The sequence below is a fragment of the Corapipo altera genome, unplaced genomic scaffold (genome assembly GCF_003945725.1).
Source record: "Corapipo altera isolate COAL_440 unplaced genomic scaffold, ASM394572v1 165, whole genome shotgun sequence".
Classification (NCBI taxonomy): Eukaryota; Metazoa; Chordata; class Aves; order Passeriformes; family Pipridae; genus Corapipo; species Corapipo altera.
The window spans coordinates 2,236,909-2,260,276 of NW_020884954.1; the positions used below are offsets into that span (position 1 = coordinate 2,236,909).

Here is a 23,368-nt window from a genome sequence, read left to right on the forward strand (position 1 = left end):
TTAAGTTTATGACTCTGAGCTGTAGGAAACCACTGTGTAAGGAAAGGCTTTGTCTGACTGACCTGATGCAGCTTGATGTGGTGCTTCAGGTCCCGTGGAAGGACAACCCACTTGTTGCTGATTTGGGAGACCTGTCTTGTTCCTGTGCTCATCCACAGCCTCTCTTCCATGGAAAATGAGGGATGGGCAGCCCTGCAGTGCTTGCTGAGGAGACAGCACTGGCCCTCTGAACTCGGTCAAGGGTTCAAAGATGAGCGTCAGGGCTCCTTAGTCACTTTTCAAATATTAAGATAGCTCATAACAACCCTTGCAATCAGCCAAAGATAACTATCTCACTCTCATATATCCAAGCTGTGACTAACCCAAATTATTTTTAAGGGAAAAATATTTATCCAGGACAACAGCTTATATTCTCATTAAAAAATGTCCTTGCTCTGCAGTGTGTAATGAAGCATGCAATATCACCCTTCCTGTTAGTTTCTTCTGCAAGAAGAAACTGTAAATATAGTGTGTATATACATACATATATGTATTTACTAAATACTCAATGCAGGAAACAGCAAAAAAAGGAGAGGGCAAAGTTTTGTAAATATACAGCCAATCTTTAACATGATACTGAGCAAAACATCCCATAGGGGTTTAATCTGCTACCTCTTGCTGAACAGTCCCACCCACAGAGCTTTTATGAACAGGCAGAAGTTGCACACCAGGAAAGACCTGGTTCACTGTTTCTATAACAAACTATCATTTGCCTCCAGGCACTATTAATACAGGCAATAAAACTTTCCCTGGAAATCTGGTACCAAGTGCTGGTAAGGAATACAGGGGCTGAGAGCACAGGGCGGAATGAATTGTTCAGCAAAAGGAGCAGAAATCAGGATAAGAACCATCTTTTGACCTTTCTGGTTGAGAGACTGCTCAAGGAAGGGGAAATCCTGTTCCCTTCAATTCGGTGGCAAAGTGCCAACCTCTTCCTGGAAGTTACACACTCCACTGGACTTACACTTGACAGGTACTTTTACCCTCCTCTGCAGAACTCTTCACGTCTCAAAGCCAGGGTTTTTCTGAGGTCAGTGAGAAAGTGCAAGTTCCCACTTATATTTGCAATCTTTTAGGAAGCTGCCCTGGCCTGAGCCCCGTGGAATCTCCGGTATGTCCCAGTTTTGCTGCAGCCAGCTGCAGTTGGGGTGCTGACCTCTGTTTTGTGGGGCTTTGAAGGTGCTCAGCCATTCACGACTTTGCACCTTTGAGGGAGGAGGTCAGATCAGAGAACTGATCCTGGCAAGTCTGAGTGGAAACCTAAACCAAAACACCACATCCAAGCCCAGAGCATCACGTTGTCTTCTTCATATAGTCACAGATTCTTAGAGCTTCATCTCTGCTTCTGCAGTTTAGACCAATATTTAACCTAAGTAAAAACAAACAAACAAAAGAACTCTGCAAAGGACAGGAGTTTTGCAAAGAAATATTGCTCAAACCCCCTCTCAGTAGATCTTGGGAAGGCATATAACAATAGACCTTCCCAAGATCTCTTATGACTAGTTTTGACCTATTAATATATTAATAGATCGTGTAACAGATCCCTTATGAGAGTGATCCTGACAGAATCTGGTGTGTTCTCCCTGCTGGTGCCAAGAGCTGTGTTTCTCCTCCCCTTTCTCCCAGCACACCCCCGTGTTTCTGAGGAAGGAGCAGTTGTAGTTCCCGTGACTCAGGTTTATTCAGCACACTCTGTCAGACCTGCAGCGCTGTCACATTTGTTTATGGGGTTTATATCCTTCCAGGCCTTTTATAGGAAATCCCAGAAAGCCCTAACAGCCTTGCTGCCTAACACAGCCCTCCCTGCTCCGTGGGGGAGCTTGGCAGACAAAATTCACATTTCTGAACCTCTCTGGTTCGACCTGTGTGGCTGAGGAAGACTCAGAGAAGCTGCCAGATTTTCATAGTTACATTTTACCCTCAGGTGTATTAGTTTGCCTGCCACTTCTCAAATTTGGGACTGCAGAGATGCAGCAAAAAAAGTGATTTATAAAGGAAGAATTCCTTAAAATGTCTCTTTTGGATTGTCCTGCCAGTCAGGAGTCACTGTGTTCAGGTAGATGCTTCCAAGCAGTGTGAGTAATCACTTCAGCTGTGCAAACCTTTTCAGTGTTGCTCCTTCTGGAAAGAGACAGTGTTGAGATAGAATTGAGATTTATTTTTCAAGGGGGTTGCAGGGCCTTTCCCCAAACCTACAGCAGGATCTGTGCAGCTCCCTGAGCTAAAACGGATCAGAAATGTCCAGAGTGAGGGAGAAGTGTCCAGAGTGAGGGAGAAGTGTCCAGAGTGAGGGAGAAGTGTCCAGAGCTCAGACATTGAGGGAAACTTCTGCCACATTGAACTCAAAACCCTTGTTCTCACCAGTGTCAGAATTGTAGTGCTGGCATTTGGCTTTGAGCTCGTTAGAAAAAATACATGTGAAGCTGCCAACTTGTAGTGTGAAGTTAATATGTCATCAGGCTTGGCAATGAGGTGAAATGGGGTTATCTTCCTCTAGAACTATGTGTAAGGTGCTGTTCCTAGGAGTGTCTGGGATTTGCAGCCCAAGAGGTACCATTCACCTGGAAATGTGCACGTGGCCACCCATCTTCTGATGAGACTGATCTGTCCCATCCCTGCTCCCCTTGGAGAGGCCCATTTAGCACGACACAGTTGTTGTGAACAGTTTCTGACTCTTGAGATGTCACTGTGGAGGACAGAGGGACAAGAGGATCTCTCTGTTAATCCCTGGTTTGGCATTTTGGTGAATGGGTACTCAGGATTTCAACACCTTTGAAAGAAATCTTTGCCTCCTCCAAAGATTAATTCTGTGAATTGCTTTGATTATTATGTGCTGCACTCATTTGTCCATTCAGCTTCACTGTAACAATATGGTAAAAGGTGATCAGTTCCTTTTTTTAATTCATGCTACCTTGAAATTCGAAGATATTTTCTTTCATCCCCCTAGTTATTAACTACTCCTTGTTCAAAACCAGACCATAACTATTCTCACTGTTATAAAATTTCATTTTGGTGGAGGACGTGCATGGAATTTGGCTCCTGGTACACTAAGAAGAAGCCCACTGTGATTTACAGTCACGGAAGGTTCCAGAGAATGTGCAGTTTCAGTTCTACATTATCATCCCATCCTCAAACCTTCCACCTCCTCAGTGCTAATCATCTTCTTGCTTAAACATCTGGCCTCTGGACCACCAGAAAGTGTACTGAGATATAAACTGTGAGGCTGCTCTTCAACCTCTCACAGCATCACTCAACAGCAGATATCAGAGACACTTTACTCCAATAAACATCACGTGCACAGCAGTGGCTCTGGAGATCCTCCTCCTTTGCTGCAGTGCAGGGGATACCCAGTTGCACTATCAAGACTTCAAATATTTGAAACTAGATTGCACAAGATGTGTTTTATCTTGGAACCATATTGGTGGCAATTTGTCAGGCCAAATACAGACGTGGGTGGTGTTAATGTTTGTGTCTGAGCTCACTGGTTCTGCCATTTGCAAAAAAAAAAACAAGAGGCACTTTTAGAGACTGATTGTAGAAGAGTCTGATCCAGCAACTGGTCTTTCTTCCATGCAGTCTTAGAGACACACAGGTTGGGAAGGTCCTGAAGGGGTCACCTGAGGGAAAAGACATCAGCAACGTGTGACAGAAACATCTGCCAGTGACAAGCTGAGACCTGAGCTCCTTAAATGCCCAATTTGATTCAAAAGTGGCATCAAAACTATTGCAAGACCCAAATGGGAAGAGCCAAATGACCAGAAGACCATCAGTCTTCTCTCCCACCTGTCTTTTCTTTATCCTTCCATCAGGACCTGATGGACAAAGAGCATCTCAAAAATCCAGCACTCAGCTTCTGTGGAAATAGGAGGAGGTTTTGTGTCATTTGCAATGGATATCAGGATATTTTCTTGACCCTCAGGACTGTAAGTGCTGCTGCTGTCACATCACAACTTCAGTGGGCATTTAAAGGGATTACTTGGGTAAGCTGAATTCTCTATGTTTGAAGAGCAATTTTGACTTGTGGTGAAACGAAAATAAGATTGGGGGAAAAAAAATCCCAAGAAAATCCCCCCCAGTTTTAGGGGGGAAATAGCAAAGTGAAAGGCTCTTCCTAGAAATTGTTTTGGGGTTTTTTTCCCAGTCCCAGTGCTGTAAATGGCCCATTTTGATCCTTTCAGAGCTCCCAGGTCAAACCACGCCTCGTTTTTCCACAGGATTTTTCAATAGCAGAGGTGCACACACAATCTCAAAGTTACGTTACTAACTTTGCAAAATGCATGAGAGAGTAAATATTGTGGGAAGGAATGAGGACAGCCATTACACAAATAAGGGAATTACTTACATGTCTAGGGCAGGATTTCAGATGACTGTTAATCATTACACTATTATGCAATTTTTATACATCATTAACAGCATCCCTTTGTAATCCCCGCGTTTTTCTAATATAAGATTCCTTTGATGATAGTCCATTTTATTACACGTGGTGATGTTTCTAATTACTGGGATCAGTACCTCATTGCTTTTGCTGTTCTTGCACTCATTAATGATCTGTGAAGTTTTTTTTTCCTCTTGAATGTTTTCCCCAGATCCACACATTATGAAACAGGCAACACTTTGCTGTAATGGGAAGTATAATTTTGAGAATCAAACTCATTCTCCCAATAGCTGTTTTCTGATCCTTTCCCGTTTTCTGACAAAGCCCAAACACATGTTTGTAATCTCTGTTGGTGTCAGAATGCTGTCTGCATGTTCTGGAAATTCTGAGGCTGAAGCTGCACATTTTCCAATAGCAATGATGCATTGATTTAGGCTGGATCCTTTTGACTCTTAGTGCTTTTCAAGTGCCCAACCAGTTGTACTTGGGCTTCACCTGGACTTCTGTGAATCCCAGATCTCTTCCCAGTCTCTGGTGATGCCAGAGAAGTAAGTGAGGCTGGAAAACCAAAACTAGAATGCAATAAATCTGCATCTATTCAACAAAATACCAAAGACGTATCTGCTAGGAGTCCAAACGGGGGACAAACATTCCCAAACACAGACAAGAGATCATAAGAAAGAGATCATAACAAAATGAGTAGTGTTTTTTGCATTGCTTATGAGAAAACAAATGCCCAATACATTGTTTAGGATAACTCCTTTATGGAAGAAGCACAAACCGAGTTTGGAAGCACAGATCCACTCTCAGTTCAGCCTTTGAAACACGGATTAAAGTGGTCTGTGCCACAGAGGCATTAGTCAGCTCTGCCCTGTTCCTGCTGCTTGAAGACATCTGCTTTGGATTTCCTTGGGACTACTGCAAAATTGCTTTCAGCTATAAATTTCCAGTCAGTTTTTTTGTTTCACTGGGGGTTTTTTGTTCTTTTTTTTTCTTTTTCTTTTTTTTTTTTCCCCAGAAAATAAAAGACATAAGTGGCATCTCACTGGCTGACAGGTCGTTCCTGGGCCCAGCCAAGGCTGTGTGTGCTGCTCTGAAGAGGGACTGTGTCTGTCTAGAACAGAGCTTGTGGAGCTCTGGTTGGTGAAGGTGAATCCCATCATACATATTGCTGCTTCAGTTACCAAAGAAGAAGCTAAACAGGCAGGTTATGTCAACTTCAAATAAAATTTTCAAGCCATCTGCTGTTGGGGTGCTTAAATTAAGCACTTGGGCTGAGCTGTGCAGTTTGATGCAGAGTTTGATGTATTTAGACTGAATAATCAGCAGAAACCAAGGCTGGGATTATGTGCCATTCGTGAAAGGGAAGATTTGGAGCAGCTCAATATCAACCCTGGGGCAAAGGAATGTCCCTGGAATAGAGAAGGATGATTCCAATCCCTTCTGTGACATATTTTCATGCCATAGCAGCATGAGTGGCTTAAAAGACCTCAAGTGAGTGCTGTGTATGTACAGGCACTGGTTTTTTTCCCTTGTGCATGAATAGTGTCCCTTATCAGGTTTGAGTTTTTAGTTCTAGTTTCCTTAGTGGGCTCTCAGATTTCCTGTCTGACTTGGCAGTGGTGCCCTGGCTGGACTCCTGCCACCCCCTCTTTGGATCCACATCCCCAAGTGGCCCGTGTTTGGTTATGCCATCAATTAACCTTATTGTGAAGAGCAACCTCCCCAACACTCAGGGCCTTCCATACTTGGCTTTTCGGGTGACTTTTCTGTGTCCTGGTTAGCCTTCGGGGCATTTATTCCTCTGATGTTAATTCTGGATTGTTGTTTTCTTTCCACTGGGCTGGCCAGAGCTGCCAGGTCTCAGAAATGGGAGCTCTGCAAACAGCACAAGCAATGCAAACAATGCAGGGATAGGAACAAGTGACTGTGAGTCACAGCTCCTACACTCAGCTTCCACCTCCACTGCTCCCCTCTGTTAACTCCTGCAAGGCTCAGGCCCAGCCCTCTGCAGAGCCCAGGAACCACTGCCTGCAGTGCAGCGGGTTTGGCACCCACAGAAGAAAGGGGCTTGGATATTCAAATGCTGCTAATTAATTTACAGGCTGTAAATCAATAAATGATAATGATTAATTGGCTGTGATTTCCACTCGTACCCGGTGACGACAGCGAGTTGCTCCCCTCCAGACCTCTGCCCTCCCAGCAATGCAGGTCACATGAACTGTCATTCAAGCCAGAATTTATAGGAAAAATGAACAACAGAGGTCCTGCTATCTCTGCAGCAAGGGAGAGCCACCTGCAAGTGAGCAGGACACAGCCAAGGGGAAGCCATTCCAGGAGAGAGGCTGCCTGTTTTGCCTCATAGACACAGCTACACATAACTGGGTAGAAAAAAAATGGTGACAACAACAACAACAAAAAAAAAAACCAGCAAAAAGCACTGTCCTGCAGCCTGTACCCACATGCACCCCAGGCTGCTCAGACTGCCCCTGCACTCCCTGGCACTTTGCAAGTAGAGGCTGAAGACCTAAAAGTAGCCCAGGACGAGAGGATCTGCTACCTTGCCCGACCTCTGCCTGCACCCCAGCTGACTTCTCATGCCCACCTGGGCATTTCCCAGGCCACCCCGCTGGGGACAACACTCTCACTGTGAGAAAAACGTGGTACTTGGGTGACTAAATCGATTATCCCTTCTGCAAGTGCTAATCAGGGAACTGCTTATCTGTTGAACATCCCCAGCCAGAGGCAGGCAGCCAGGATTCTGTGTGAGTAACATTGCTGACTCACCAGCAGCCCCTGCCCTGCCCTGCTGTCCGGCCTCTCTGCACCCTCCCAGCCCACCTCCCCTGCCCAGGGGAGAGCAGAGAGCCATGCTCTGTGCCAGGGGGAGCTGCCCCTCAGCCCTGCCCCATCCACCCTGTGCCCACGGGGCAGGGACAGCCGGGGCTGGGTCACTGCTCCTCGCCGGGAAGGACTGGGCTGCTCCCAGGGCAGTCCTGGGGTGGGACACCTGCTCATTTATGGGAGCTGACTGCAAAACTGGCTTCATCCTTACTTACTGCTTCATCCACAGCCACCAAACCTTGATCCCCTCCAGAGGCTGCTGTCCTGCAGGCATCACAGCTTTCTGCAGGACCCTGAAGGGAAATGGGGCTGCCAATGCTGACTAATCATGCCTGATGTATGGCAAGGACTCAACCTCTATCCAAAAGCACCCTGGAGGGGCAGCAGGTCTGCTGCTGAGCCCCCTGGGTTGTGTTCCCTGCTCCAGCCCTCTCTCCTTCCCTGCATTGCAAAGAGGAGCTGCTCTTCAATGTCCCTAAGTATTGCTAAACAGCGGAAAGGTGCTGTCCCTCACAACATGCCAGGGTCCAGCTCCCTTTGGGGAGCCCCTCATCAGTTTTCCTGACCCAAGGGAGGGAGGAGGGCAGCCATCCTGCCACTGGAACAATACAGGGAAGTCCCATTCAGCTGAGCTTTGGCCAAGGAGCAGACTGTTGGTCTGGGTGTTAAACTGGAAGCCTCAGGTTTAGCTCCTACCCTGGGGGACCTGGGGAACGGCCACTGCAAGGAAATTCAGCAAATGTGCCTTGAGGTGAGTGCAGAGCCCCCCCTTTGTGCCCAGTTTCAGCCCTGGCCAGTGCAGAATGCGTTTGGTTGCAAACCTGGTGCCTGAGCTGCTGCCACACCCTGCAGGGGGGAGCTGTGTGCCAGCAGACACTTGCTGGATAAGGGTGCTCCAAATGGAGCCTCCTCGTTGTCTGGCTCAAAAGGAACTTTCCAAGTCTGTAAGTTACCAATTGCTGCTCTGACGTCTTCTGCAGGTGCCGTGGATACCACACCCCCCAACATGATGGACCAAACAAATGCTTTCATCCACGCCTGGGGAGCCAGACCCCTCCATGGTGGGAATCAGCAGCGTCAGCAGAATGTGTCTATAAAATAATTCTCCCCTGAAGGTCTGACCTCCCACCTTCTCAGGACTACAGTGACTTTTTTTTTTTTATGCCTACACTATGAACAGTCAAGACTAGACACCATTTCCCCTTGGTCTGCATCCTGTTTTTGAGAACAATAGCTGCATTTTTGACAGAGTGCCAGCCCATAATTCATGCTTGCCTGCACCCTTTGGAGCACAGATTTGGCTGATCCCATAATAATTTAGTGCACTGAAACGACTGGTCCAATTAGAGCAGGTTTGGGTTTTTTTCTTCTAGTCAATAATATTATTTCTAAAAATTTAAATGTTTTAGAAATAATAAACAAGGAAGAGAGGCCTCACCTCTTGATGAAATATGGGTCCACAAATTCCCTTGACTTAATCTCCAGTCCACTCAAATATGATACAGTTCAAAAGTTCAGCTTGGGATCAAACCTTGCTGAGTTTATGTCCTGTTTAGGACAGGCAGCTTGAAACAGAGAGAGGAATCCAGTGTGAAACAGAGAGGAATCCAATGTAAAACAGAGGGAGAGGAAAAGGCACTGGTCAACGTGGAGTAAACAAAACAGCTGAGGAAAAATGCATTAAACAATGAACATTTTGTATAAAGCCTCACTTTTGATGGTGTCTCCAGCTTTCACCCAGATTGGCCTCTGAGCACAGTCCAAAAAGTTGCTGGATGCACTGAACCTGCTGATCATCCCCTGTTGTCATCACCAGTCCCATACATGTTGTTGGCACCCTTTGTAGAGGAAAATGTGAGCAGCACCCACAGCAGTGCCCTCACTGATGGGACACAAACTATCCCACCAAAGGGCTGCTCCCAGGCAGGAACTTGGATGTGCTGGTTAAACTGTTCTGGGACAATTTTCCTTCATCCATGGAGCAAGAAGGACTCAGGCACTCAGGCTGATCCGAAAACCCTCCAGGATAATAAGAGTTGTCTCTGAAGGCCTGAATAATTTGCATTCCAACATGTGTAATTCCAAACTGACAGGAGAGTATCCCTGCAGAAAGGCTCCTCCAGGACACAGACACTGCTGGGTTCCTCTGGTCCAGGGCTGATCCCAACATCCATTTACACCTCTGCCAGCGCTGAGGCTGTAAAAACCCACCCAGCATTTGACTTACATTTTCTCTGTGTTTCTTCTTTCTCCCCTGCTGACTCAGAATGTTTAAAACATCTCTTTGTGTTTACGTGCTTTAACTCTCCCCCTTCTACTGTGAACCAGTTCTCACAGTCTTTCTGCCTGTTTTTCACACCTTTCCCAGTGGCTGCTGGGCCCCCTCTGAACTCTCTCACGGCGCCTGGCTGGAAAACTTTGCCAGGTTTTGTAACCTCATTCCTGAGACCAGGGGTGTGGAGGGGCACACCTGGGAGCTCTGCAAAGCAAGGCAGCAGAAGGCAGAGAGGAGCAGCTGCCACGGGGTGGTGGCTCATGACCTAATGAATTAGCCCCTGTCAGTAGGCAAATGTTGCTGGACGCCGTCTCAGCCCGTCCCTTTTGTCAAGGAAAACATGAACGTGATTTAAAACTGCTTTTAAACACGATTTGAACTGCTTCACAAACAAAGAGAGATGCAGGCAGTTGTGAGGGCTTGGCTGGTGAACAGGCTGTAAGTTGACCTCATTCATTTACAGCTGAGACATCTTCAAAAACTGCACTGGTTTAACCAGAAGAATAACTGCCGTTCCTTCCCCATGTGCACAGCAGGTTGTGTCTTTCTTTCAGATTTGTGGGATATCTGAAAAAGGGCAGTGGAAAAGCAAGGGACTTTTGAATGTTTGTATGGAAAATTTAGCCTTTATTATCTGAATAAAGGGTTATTCTTATTGGAGGAGGGAAGTCAGGGAGACCTGCTCGTTTTATTTCGCCAATATAAAGCAAGATCTTTCTTTGAGATAAGGCTTTATTCCCATAGCAACTCTTGCACAAGAGCAAGATCCCAACGAGCAAGTTGTGAAATAAGAAGTGGTAAGGAAAAAGCAGGGTCTGGGTGCTGAGAGGCTGGGCACTGCCAAGGCCACACCTCAAATCCTGGGGTCACTTCTAGGCTCCTCACTCCAAGAAGGACATCGAGGGGCTGGAGGGTGTCCAGGGGAGGGAATGGAGCTGGGGAAGGGTCTAGAGCACCATCATTTTATTTGGTGTTCTTCCTGTGCCCCAGCACTAGTTGATGTGTTAAAACATGAGGAGATTTATATAGTTTCAACAGCCTAATATTTTATGTCTGTATTACCTTGGTTTATTTTGCTTTGTTTTGTTTTAGTGATGACTGGGAGGGATGTTATTTAGCATTAACTGATTGAAACATTTCCTTATCCTCTCTAGAACAGAGATAGTAAAAGCAAACTGAATGTTTATTTTATTGTATGAGCATGTGCTTTCTGCTGTAGGAATACCTGAATTCAAACTGGAGCTCTGGCCTTACAAAGGAAACATTTCCCAACTTCATATTTTTCAGAATTTTCATGGAAAATTTTGAAAATATTAACTTTAATTTTGAGCTATAAATTGGAGGGGAGGGAGAAAAGAAGGAGGAAATCTTGTGGAATCTCCTCCTCTGGAAAGATTTAAAACCCACAAAGCCACGGTCCTGTGCAACGTGCCCTGAGTGAACCTGCTCTAGCTGGGGGCTGGACTTAGATCATCTCCAGAGGGACATTCCAACCCCAGCCACTCTGTGATTCTGTAATTTCTATTCCAAATTCCTGGGTTAGCTCTTCTCATTCCCCTTCTGCTCACCTTGTGCCATATCTCCAGCCCAGCTGCCTGTCCCAAACCTTCTTCTCTTTGGTGGGCTTCCTACCTGAGAATGCAGTTCTCTGCTGCTCTGGTCTTCAGGACCCAGGACTCCCTTCTCCAGTCCATTTTCTGGGGAAGCCAGGAACAGCAGAGAGGAATCTCTCCTGCAGTCACCTTCCAGAATGGTTCTTCAAAGAGTATATGGCTCAGGAACTGGAAAATCATAGAATCCAAAATGGTTTGGGTTGGAAGGGACCTTAAAGATCACCTAATTTCAGTCCCCTGCCACAGGCAGGGACACCTCCCACTATTCCAGGCTGTTTCAAGCCCCGTCCAACCTGGCCTTGGGCACTTCCAGGGATCCAGGGGCAGCCACAGCTTCTCTGGGCAACCTGTGCCAGGGCCTCCCCACCCTCCCAGGGGACAGTTTCTTCCTCACAACTAATCTAAACCTCCCCTCTTTTAGTTTAAAACCATTCCCCCTTCCCCTGCCCCTATCCCCCCGTATGAAAAGCCACTCTTTCTCTCTTTTTCCAGCCCCCTTTCAGTACAGAAAGGCTGCAGTCAGGTCTCCCATATGTGTGTCTCTGATGCCACGACTGCTGGGAATGGGCAGGAGGAGGAGATCTGTGGAACTGCCCTGGCTCTGCAGCACAGCAGAGCAGCCACGAGCAGCAGCCTGGGAGAAAAGTGACTCTCACAGTGTTGCAGGACTGCTCCCTCGTATTTGCCAATGTTTTGTTTAATATCATGTTGCATCAGCCTCCAAATGTCTTTGCTCGTCAAAGAATGTTGCACAGCTCTCCTCAGGAAGTTCTTCCAGGCTTTTCCCGTCTCTTTTCCCTCCCATTTCAGTTTCCCTCCGTTTCCCTGGTTACTTGGTACTTCTGTCTGTCACCCCTCATGAGCTGGGGTCCTCCTCTGTTTACATTCATCACACACTATTTTGAATAATAGAATGTAGAGCTCCCATTTCTCCCTGTCCTCCCTCTCTTTGTGAATTTATTCATATTTTCTTTCCCCCAACCTGCTCATCCCATCCATAACGCCAGGACTGGCCAGAGCAGGCTCGTGTCACTTCTTGGTTGCTTGTGCTGCTGACAGAGAAATCCAAATGAGCCGTGCTGCGCTTTACTCCTGAGCTTTATTCCTCAAGAAAGCTGTTTCTGCTCCCAGGGAAGTCCATGGAAGTCTAATTAATCCCAGATGTTTAGTAATAACAAGCACTTCCTTTCGGTGGAGCCAAACAAAAGCAGTGTTAAAAACGTTAATTAAGTGGCTTTTGGCTCTGTCATCAGGTTATTAACTAACTCCAGTCATGGCAGCCAAGCTAATCCTGGCTCTCAGGGGGAGACAGAGCCTTGCCATGCTCCTCACAGTGGCACATCAGCCCTCAGCTGGGCACAGCTCAGGGGCTCTCACACCACCTTCAGCACTGGGCTGCCAGCTAATCCCTGGGAGTGCTGCTGGTGCAAACCTTCCACAGGATTAATGGTGCTGCCCACTGGTTTCTGCACTGTGGCATCAGGCCCTACTGCTGCTGATGGTTCATGCAAATTCACAGAATCACAGAAATCCCACAATGGTTTGGGTTGGGAGGGACCTTAAAGCTCACCCCATTCACCCCCCTGCCATGGGCAGGGACACCTTCCACCAGCCCAGGTTGCTCCAAACCCCGTCCAGCCTGGCCTTGGACACTGCCAGGGGTGGGGCAGCCACGGCTTCTCTGGGCAACCCGTGCCAAATTCTTGCCCCCATCCCCAGTAGATCTCCTTGTTCTCCACTGGTTGCACTCCAAGATATGGAGCAGCTGTCCCTGCTTCAGGATCAGGAGGCACAGGTCTAAGGTGGAGTCCATGGAAAAATAGGAAGACGTTTCTTTTCATCTGTGGAGCTTTCCAAGCTGGTGCTTTAATATATCCACAGCCTTGTGCTTTTTGCAAAATTCGAAGGTGTTTTTATTGTACAAAATTCCACAACGAAAATCACCAGCCAGCTTCTTACATAACCGCTTAAAAACTAAAATTTTACACCTTTTTGTAGTGTGTTAATTTTGACATTCACCAGCTGGAAGAAACAGAAATGGAGCAGCAATTTGACTCTGAGTTATTTACCTGGGCAGGTTTCAGTCTGACCTCTGTTTCTCTTCTGAATGTACAGTTCCTGGCATTAACAGAAAACCTGATTTGGCTCCTTTTCAAAGCCACTGAACCCTGTGAGCAGGTCGGGCTCCCGCTCGCTGTCGTGTTCCCTTTAAAAGGGTGAATTTTCTGTCAGTGCAGGGCATAACATTGATCAGTGTCAGCAGTGAACAGCTTAGCCATGTTAAACCCCTCCCAGAATGAGGGGCTGCATAACATTTCTTGCAGCCCATCCTGTAGACAACAGTATATTTTTATGGAAAGACAGTGGACATCTGGTCTGAATAATGGCCAGGACTATGTTCCCTAGGCCTTATTTCACACTGGCATCTTCAAAACACCTTTTTGCAGTCTAACCTCCTGTGACCTTTAAAAACAGATATATTATTCTTCTGCACTGAAATGCAACCGCATGCAGTGAGTTCCCAACAGTTTTTCCTTAGAAACGCAAACATTTCAGTCAGTCCAATGTCAGCTGGTTGAAATTCATTCTCCAGGGTCTTCCTATTTAAATATGTTCACCCCAGAGAGGAATTTCTTCACATTAAACCCAGTTAAATACATATTGCAGGCGAGGGCCGAATTTCTCCTCTTTGAGTTGAACTGTGGACCTGCAAGACACGGCAAATCCTCCCTCCAGTCCCCGCAGCCCAGAGAGACCACTACGAGGGGCACTTCGAAAGCATCTTCAAATCCACAGTTACAAACCAAAGGCGAGAATTTCACCCTTCATCTCTACACGCTGTCGGTGCAGCACCTGATCCTCTCAGTCCTCAGGGCACTTTGTGGCCCTTTGGCTTTAAACTGAGGGCTGAAGTTCTGCCTGCGGAAGCAGAAGAACGACCCCACGCCGATGACGAGCACGGACAGAACCAACACAAACGTTAATATGATGAGGAAGTTGATCTTCTTCAGATCCTCTTTTTCACAGTCTTCTGGCCTGATGTTCCCGACGTGCATCTCTTCCTGGTACCCGAAGTTCTGGGTGTACTGGCACGTCAAGTGCTCCACGTTGGGGATCTGGACGTTTTTGTTCTGGATCATGGATGAAAGCCAGATGTTCCCACAGCAGTTGAGTGGGTTCCCAGTGAGATACAAGTTCTTAAGTGAGTTTTCTAATGCTAAAATATTGCTGTTCTGTAATGTGCTGAACCTATTGTTCCGTAGGTCCAGAACTTCCAGTGGAGAGTCACTCCCCCACTTTGGCAGCCAGTTCAGCTGATTTTCAGAGAGGTTTAAATGTTTAAGGTGACTAAAACAAGGCAAGTCAATATTTAAATCTATCAGCCCGTTACCATGTAAATACAAATACTCCAGAGACTTTTCCAGACCTGATAATGCTTTCAGTTCTATTTTCAGCCCAGGGTTCAGGGAGAGGTCCAAGACAACCAGAGGAGTCTTGTACAGGGTGTATGCTGGGAGGATGCTCAGCATGTTGTCAGCCAGGTACAGGCACTGAAGAGCAGGAGAATCCACAAAGGACACACAGCCACTTTCCTCCCCTGCAAGCCTTTGCTTAGCTAATCCTGAGTACATGCTGCAAAGGCTGACGTTGTTGCTCTGCAGATTGAGCAGCCTGAGGCTGGGAAGGCTTGAGAAGATGTCAAACTGCAGGGTTTGAAGGTGGTTGTTTTGAATGTAGAGCTCCTTCAAATTTGACAACACACCGGCATCGAGGAGAAGGTTCTGCAGGACGTTGTAGCTCAAGTCCAGGACAGTGAGGGAGGTCAATGCACTGTCATAAGTCACTGCAAATGCCTGAAGACAGTTTTTACTGAGGTTAAGGGTGCGAAGGGACAACATGGATTCAAAGAACTCATCCGGAATGGATTGGATTTCATTATAACTTAAGTCTAAATACACAAGGTGGGATAAATAAAGAGAACTTTTGTTTCTACTTTGCTTCTGATTGAGAAGATGGAAAGAGGCATCCAGCCATTCGTTTTCCACATAGTCCATTTTATTAGGAGGGGATTCAGCAGTGAGCTGGATTAAATTCTTTGATAAATTCAGAGTTACCAGCTTATTTACCTGAGGGAACACTGGGAAGTGGAGCAGTTTGTTTTCACTCAGATCCAAACATCTTAAGCTATATTCATCATCTGACTTTGTGGTGTAGAAGGTCTCAATGCTGTTCCTGCTAAGGTCAAGTATCTCCAGCTGCCTGAGGTTGAAATCAGAGATGCAAGTAATTGAATTCATTGAGAGATTGAGTTTGGAAAGGTTCACTAGAGTCTCAAAAGCACCTTCTTGTATCTCCATGATGATATTACTCTGAAGATCTATCTCCACGAGGCTGGGAGAGCCCTGGAACATCCTGTGTGATATGACTATGATGCTGTTGTCTGCCAGGGACAGGTAGCGCAGCGCTGGAGCCCTCTGGATGAAATGCTCAGCCATCCCATTGTACAGGCTGTTGTGGGACAGGTCCAGCACTTCCACCCTGGGCAAGAGTCCAATCCCCTCTGTGCCATTTTGAGCGAGTTCATACAAGTGATTGTTGGCTAAATTTATTTCCAGCAGGCTCTTCAAGTGTGCAAAGGCTCCGGGCGTGATGGAGCTGATCTGGTTGGAGCTCAGATCCAGGCACTGCAGGGAGCTGTAGAGTGACAGCGACGTCTCAGGGATGCTCTGAATCAGGTTTCCAGACAGATCTATTTTGTTTACACGTGGATGGAGCCCGTGAGGGATCTGGTGGAGGTCTCTGTTGTGGCAAAATGCCTGAGAGTTTGCCTGCCAGAAAAAGAGAGAGAAGGGGTTGTCGCATGACCAGTGAAAAATGTCTTTGCATTAAGTGTAAGAGAGATAACACTCAGCATCCAGGCAGATGCTGCACCTGAAACACTGCTCACACCACTTTTTCTGAGCGTCCAGACAGCAAGAGCAACAACCCTAACTGCTAACCCTGATTAGCTGCTCTGCAGCTAAGAGCACTCATTTCATTTTAAAGATATTTCTGACTTAGACCAGGAGACTTCTATCTGCATGTGACACCCACTAAATGGTCTCCTTTTTGTGCCTTTCTCCTGGACTCATTTTAATAGTTCCAGGGGAAGGAGTTTTGCTCAGTTTTCTCTGCAATCAAGCTCCATTTCCTCACTTTTGTGCTGATGTTTAATTTTCTCACTTTCATCATTGTATTAGAATTTACAAACTCTACCTTCAGTAGTAATAGTAACAGCTTCTCTCTGTTGGCAGCAGGAGATGTAAAAACATATAAGGATCCTATAGCACAAAACCCCTCTCTCCTTCATAGTCAGCCCCTCCAATGTTTGATGGTGCCTTTCTTTAGCCATGGCTTAGTTCAGCAAGGCATCTTTAACCCAACTGGGTCCTTCACCAACTGGAACATTAATTGCAGCTACGACTGAGTCTGTGTCCAGAGCAAAATCTGGTGTGTGTGTTCATAGGGAATATTGGAAACATGAATTTGACCATCCTTGCGTAAATGTCAAGCTCTATTTCGTTATTAAGGAGAACACACAGCAGCAGGAGGAAGTGGAATGTGAAAGGCTTAGGCAGCATTTAATTTACTGGAGGAAAACTCATGTTATTAATGTATTTGGGTGTCTGGGTCGTGTACTGTTGGTAGAAAGATCGGGAAAGAAAAAGAAAGAGAGAAAAAAAAGAGAAAAAGGAAGAAAGGAAAAAAACAAAGAAAAAAATCTGTTGAACCTTGACTTCTGTGGAGAAGCAGAATCCAAATTCCATGACGCAAAGCTTTTCAGACATTAAACAAACATTAAAACTCAAAAATATTAAGCCCCATCTGTTTCATATGAACTTTGAGGAGAATGGAGTGGCAGATCTGTTTGGGAGAAGTGGGACACTAGTCAGCATTTTGTGAATCTCTTTTGCATCATCTGAGTTTTGGAGACCACACAAAAATGTGCCAGAGAAGTGCAAGTCCTCATCCAAACTCTAGACGTACACAAGCTGCTCCACAGTCCTTCCCATGATACATCCTTCCCAAAGATCCCAAGTAAACTGACTATCAAAACCTGAACCCCTTCCTGTTTTCCCTCCAACTCACTCAAATCTTCTCCACCTAAAAAAAAATTAGAAAAAAAAAAAAGAAGGAAATTTCCTGGCTTCTCCCTGACACTATTTCTTTCCTGCAAAGTCACCACAGACTTGCTCGTTTTGACTTCAAATATTCCCATAGTTGGGCTCGTCCCTGAGGCAAATACAAGAACAGGAAGGCTCTTCTTATTCATTTGTGGAAGAGGAAGAAGCCAGGAGGACACAAAAATCCAGAGTGAAAAAGCAGAAACTGCTTTGCAGCCTGAGGCAGATGCCAGGTTTCTTCTCACCCTTGGAGCCACATCTCAGCAAGTGCTGGGCAGCCCCCACTCCCCTTGGGCACCCAGACCTTGGCAAAGCCCTGACACAGCTCCTGTCGATGCCAACAGGCTGGTTTTCCCTGGAGTCCTTGGGAAGAGGTCACTCCTAGCTCACCAGGAGCCTTGCAGGATCTGGCCTTTCATCTGCATCCACAGAACCCTGACAGTGGTAACAGGGACTGATAAAATCTATAAAAATCTATAAAAGGTTATAAAATCTATACCTCCCACCATCTGCCATTTGTTCCTATAACATTTCCCCTCCCGTTTTTCTTTTTAAGCTTTCATTTCTCTTCACTGATTTATTTTGACCCTCACTAAATTTCTTATCTTGTCTCTTCTGCACCGTCTCTGGTGCAAACTGCACGAGTTTCCATCTCAGCAGCAGCAGGAAGAAAAGATGCAGCACATTTCAGTGGGATGCAGCAAACAGTGCCTGGTTGGTTCATCTCCCCCCTCTCCCCCCCCTGAGCCCAGTGGGTTGGGAGTCTGAGACTGGAGAAGAGGTTTCTGTCAGTCTCATGTTCTGACTTCACAAACCTGAGCAGTTTGCCCAGGTGCCACACAGCAGCTGGCCCATGAAAACTGGCTGTGCATTATGCCCCTGCATCACCTCCAGGCAAGGTAAGAGAAAATTGCCTTAAATCCCTTCCCTTCTGCAAATTGTTTGTAAGATCCTCCTTTGCCAATTAGCAGGAATTAGTAGAATCATCTTTCTTTGGGAGGTAAAACATGACCTAGTTGAAGCCTTGCCTATCCTTGGAAAGCAATGTGAGTCAGGAAGAGCCTCCTGACATTTAAGCTGTGCCTTTGCTGTCTCACAAACCGGCAGATGTGCCGTGATTTGTGTCATCAGTGCAGCTCACTCCCATGTCAGGGGGCTGGCAGGGACTGCTTACTTCCCACAGCCTCTTTTGTGAGACTTCAGCTCACCGACAGAAGCACCAGGGGTGAGTCAGAGAGGAGCACAGGTTTCTGACTCATGCCTCTTCCACGAGATTTGGGGTGAAAGTTTCCATTTCAGAGCCTCTGCTATTCCAGAGGTGTCACCACAGGGAAAGCACAACGTGGAACAGCAGGGCTGTGATGAAAGATAACAATGCCGGGCTCTCAGTGAAGCCATCAGCTAACCCAGGAGCTCCTTCTTTCTTCCAGCTGTGCCTGGATCCCCCCACATGCCCCGTGCAGAAGGACCCCAGCGACGCTGCACTGCCGATCCCCACCAGAGGCACATCCCGGCCCCGTGGGTTCTGTCAGGGCTCAGCTGAGCCCAGCCCAGTTGTGGGGCTGGCTCCACGAAAGCAGTTTACAGTGGAAACAAGCCTGTGTTTACTTCTCAGCAGTGAGCCTGGGCTGTGACCCATCCAGGAATGGGCCGGGATGAATCCGCCTGGGTCGCTGTGTGTCCCATCTGGCCCCTGTGTGACTGTGATCCCTGGGACCCCAGGGGCATGTTTACAGTGCCTTCATCCATCTTCCCTCTCCAGCCAATGAACTGAGCCACCCAGTCACCTTCCCAAGGTCTTTTTATGTATCCTAGGTCTTCATTTCTCTGGAATTCAGGAAGTGCAGCAATATGGCAGGGTGGGCAGGAATGGAATGAGTCCCATAAGGGAGATGTGTACAGCTGGCTAATTATTTTTTTTTCCCTATTTTGGAAATCCTGGAGGATTTGTGCTGAACAGCTTCAACGTTCAGGGGGGAAAAAAATAGTATTTTTAGACAGCCTGGTACAGTCAGAAGCACTTGGAGAGGGAAGGGAGAAAGTTCAGCTGTGAATAACATCTATAATATTGCACCAGGTGCTTGCAAAAATTAAAGGACCAAATTTTGTACTGGAGCAAGAGGCTTTGTCATTTCTCTTCCCTCCAGCAGGAGTCAGGTGCAACTTCCCTGGCAGAAACACTGTGCCAGGGCAGAGGAGATCAGTCTCCTGCTATCACAGAAGGGCTGGTAGAGATGTATTTCACAGGGGATGCTTTAATTAAAGCACAAAGAATAGCTGATATAATGGAGTTGATTTTAGGTCTAAGTTCTTTCCCTGTCTCAGAATCCCTATCCAGTCTTGGGGAAATCAGGTCAAATTTCTTTTGACCAGCTCCTCCTTATAAAAAAAGCTGAGATAATGACCCTTCTTCCCCCTTCCCCCTTTCTGTGTTGTCACTACAACAAGGGCACAGCCTGAGGACAGGCTGCTAAACCCCCCCTAACCCTGCAGATCCCACCTCTGCCACCACAGGGAGCCTGGGCTGGGGGCTTTCCCTTCTCAGAGACTGCAGCTCTTTGTGCAGTGCCTGGAGCAAGGGGGTCCAGCCAGGATCTCCAGGGCCCCAGGGAGGGAGACAGCCTTACCATTTCACAGGATGGCCCCTCTGAGGGCTGACAGTGAGAGGTCCCTGTGTTCACCACTGCCAGGAGGAGGAGGATGTACAGTTTCATGGTTCTGCAGGTAAAAGTAGTTATGGTTAGGTTTCAGTGGGACATGTGAAAGCTGGCACCAGGTCACCATCCAACCCGGGGAAGAACACTAGCAGTGCTATAAACTAACCCCTCTCTGAGTACACAGCACTAATGACCCACCTCTGCTCCTCAGCCCTGTGCTTACAGGAGTTGGTGCCTCCTACAAGGAGAAAATCGGTTTGACCATTTGACTGTTAGTTTGCCGGGATGGAGGGAAAAGAGAATCATTCCGATGATCACAAGGCTTTTCTCAGAGCCCAGAAAGGGAAATCCTTTCTGTTTAGATCCAATGAATTCAGCTGAGGATGCTTTTCACAGCTGGGCACCACCCTGGTGGACAGCATGTGTGCTCTGTGATGTCTTGTCACACCATCAGTGCAAAACACGGCCCCTTTGCTTCTTAAATAATAACCCTGGGCACAATCCAGGCTCTGAACATACTTTGAAACATCCTAAATTTTGAGTTTATAAAGCAACTGGGAAACTGATGTATTTGACCCCAGAAAATGGGATTTAATGGCTTGCTGTGTAAGGCAGAGGTGTAGTAAGCAAGGATGCTGCCCCTCAAGGTGTCTCTGAGGTGGCTGTTGCATCCTGAAGCATCAGGACATGGGGGTCTCTTCCAGCACAAGACCACGTGGACTCTGTTCTCATAGAATCATTTCATTTGGAAAAGCCCTCTAAGACCATTGATTCCAACATTCCCCCAGCGCTGCCAAGGCCACCACTCACCCATGTCCCCAGGTGCCACATCCACAGGGCTGTTAAATCCCTCCAGGGATGGGGACTCCCCCTCTGCCCTGGGCAGCTGTGCCAGGGCTGGACAACCATTGGGTGAAGAAATTTTTCCTAATATCTAAATTGAATGTCCCCTTGCACAACCTAAAGCTACCTCCTCTTGACCTGTCATGGTCCAGCCCAACCTCCTTGCTCAGGGAGGTTCCCTTCCCATGGGGGTTTTCAGCTCAGCTGTCCAGCTGGGGAGTTTTTCCTGCCTAGCTTTTCTCTGGACAACCTTCAGAACCTCCTCAGGAACTGTGAGTGTGACAGAGCCCTGCATCCCCCTCCTCTCCACCCTCTGGGCAGGTCTCAGCAGCCCCCCACCCCCTCCCAGTGCAGAGCCCAGGGCTCACAGGACCCCGTTCCCTCGGTGTCAGAGGGGACTTCCCCCGACCCTAATCCCTTCCTGCTGGCACTGATGTCTCTAAGCACAGCTTCCAAAAGCAGTTTGGGAGCAGCAGCAGCCGCAACAACTCGACCTAAAGGAGCCTTTATTGCTCTGAGGCTTTCCCAGAGTGGAAGCAGCTTCGTGCTCAGCGCCAGTTTGCTCCCAGTGGCAGCTGTGAGAGAAATCCCAGCACACCTCAGAGCAGGACTGAGCTCTGAGCCCTGTGCAGTGCCACAGCTTTCCATCACAGCGCTTCCAAATCACCCAGACCCAGCTGAAAAACACAGGTGGTTTCAGTGAACATCTGTGAACACCTCAGTGTCGGTGAACACCCAGGTTTCAGTGAACATCACCCCTAAGGAGTATCAGTAAGTGGGTCAAACAATTCAGCTCCTAGAAAAAGCATGGTACCCAGTCCAGATCAGCATGTCCACCTAACAAATGGGAGGGCAAAGGCAGAGAAGAGCAGTGGTTTACCCCAAGACATGCCTGAAACCATAGAATAATCAGGATTTAATCCCAGTTTTCCCAGTTCCCACTTCAGAAGAGTGTTTGCCTCCCTCTCTGTTACAATATTATCCTGAAACTTCATAGATGTTGCTTGCAGCTGATAGCAGCACCTTCCAAATTTCCCCCAAAGGTAATTTTTGTTACTGCTTAGACAATTAGCAGAGGCATTCTCCTGTGCCAAGGGAAGTTAAGTACAAGAGAACACACAGAACACAAATCAAACTCCCCGGGCTCTGATCCTTTTCCACACAAGACTCTTTCCTGTTACGTGAGATCCTTCAGGGTTAAAAAGAGTGACTATTTCACAGTTACCTTGTTTCAAGGGTTTCTCGCATCCCCAAACACCGCTTATCATCCCTTTAAAAAGCATATCCAGCTCTTCAGAACCGATCCAGTCCTGGGACCGATGGAATTACTCCTCAGCTTCGCCTTCGCCCATTCGGGACTCCTGGAGGCTCACTCGTAACTCCAGAACGGAGGCATTTCCAGGGAAATAGCCTTATTTGGGCCAGTGCCTGCTTTAAATTATGCTGCCTGTCTTCCTCTGCACTGCTCCCCGGGCTCTCGCTGGGTCCCGGCCACCGCTGTGCTCCGGACGGAGTCGGCTACTGTGCGACATCCTGCAGCCCTTCCTTGGGGCAGGCGTTGGGAAACAGGGGGATTTTTGCCAGAGGAACCGTCGGGATCGGGCTGTGGGTTTGCTCGGGGGAATAAGGGACTTACGGGCAGTGCCATTGTTCGGCTGCGTGCGGGGCACGGCGGGTGTTTACTCCGGGGGGGTTGTGTCTTACGTTCCCGGAGGATTGCAGCCTCCCGCACCTAAATCTCCCCCCCACATCTTTAGGGAAGCAGCGCCCGAGGATTAAATGTTTAAAATTCACGGCTGATAAGTGTAAAACCAGGAATTTGGAAACCTGTCCTGGAAGAAATCACTCTTTCTCTTTGCAGCCGCCCCACCAACGGGGGTGTGACAGCAGCCTGGGGCAGGACGGGGGTCCGGCGCTGGCTACAACACACTTGGGGGGTTTTCATGGCACGAGGCAGGAATTAGGGACCTTGATAAAGGCATTTTCAGACGAGCTGCTGAATCTTTTGACTCCAAGCGCACAGTGCTGAATCTACTGGATCTGCCAGGAAGAATTCCCATTGCAAAGGGGTACTTCTGTCACACAGAAGATGATTTCAAATTGCCTGAGAGCTCAGCTTTTTATTTATTATTTCGTGCTGCCCTCTAGGGCTGGAGTAGCTGCCTAATTGCTGGTTTCCTCACTTCCTTTTGCTAATTAAGCCCTGCTTCTGGAAACCCCACCTTTACGTAGATTTCCCCGTTGTTTTTTCCCAAAGACACGAGTCTGAGCTGTTGTAAAACGCTTTTCCCATGGCTGAAACAATACACCAAAGAACTGGGCTCTTAACGTGTCGTTTGCTTGTCAATGCACCCTGAAATGAGAGGCATAAATCACAGAGTCACAGGATGGTTTGGGTTGGAAGGGACCTTAAGGATCGTCTCGTTCCAACCCCCTGCCATGGGGCAGGGACACCTTCCAGCAGACCAGGTTGCTCGTCTAGCTGTGAAAATGCTCTGACAAGGCAACAGGGGAGGGCATGAATAGGTGCAATGGATAGAAAATCCATGTTAAGCTCT

General features: G+C 47.4%; 1 protein-coding gene across 2 annotated transcripts; it reads right to left on the reverse strand.

Moving 5' to 3' along the window:
- Positions 1-11,113: 11,113 nt before the first annotated feature.
- On the reverse strand, positions 11,114-22,281 carry LOC113956754 (transforming growth factor beta activator LRRC32-like). 2 transcript variants are annotated; one of them, XM_027663649.1, is made up of 4 exons: positions 22,036-22,281; positions 19,938-20,028; positions 14,126-15,975; positions 11,114-11,314 (listed from the first exon to the last, which is right to left on the reverse strand). In XM_027663649.1, exons 1-4 carry the CDS (start codon positions 22,056-22,058, stop codon positions 11,308-11,310), a joined length of 1,971 nt encoding a protein of 656 aa, XP_027519450.1. In that variant the 5' UTR covers positions 22,059-22,281; the 3' UTR covers positions 11,114-11,307. The 2 variants fall into 2 exon arrangements, with proteins under 2 accessions (XP_027519450.1, XP_027519449.1); XM_027663648.1 differs by lacking the exon at positions 11,114-11,314 and having other exon boundaries at positions 13,047-15,975.
- Positions 22,282-23,368: the final 1,087 nt, after the last annotated feature.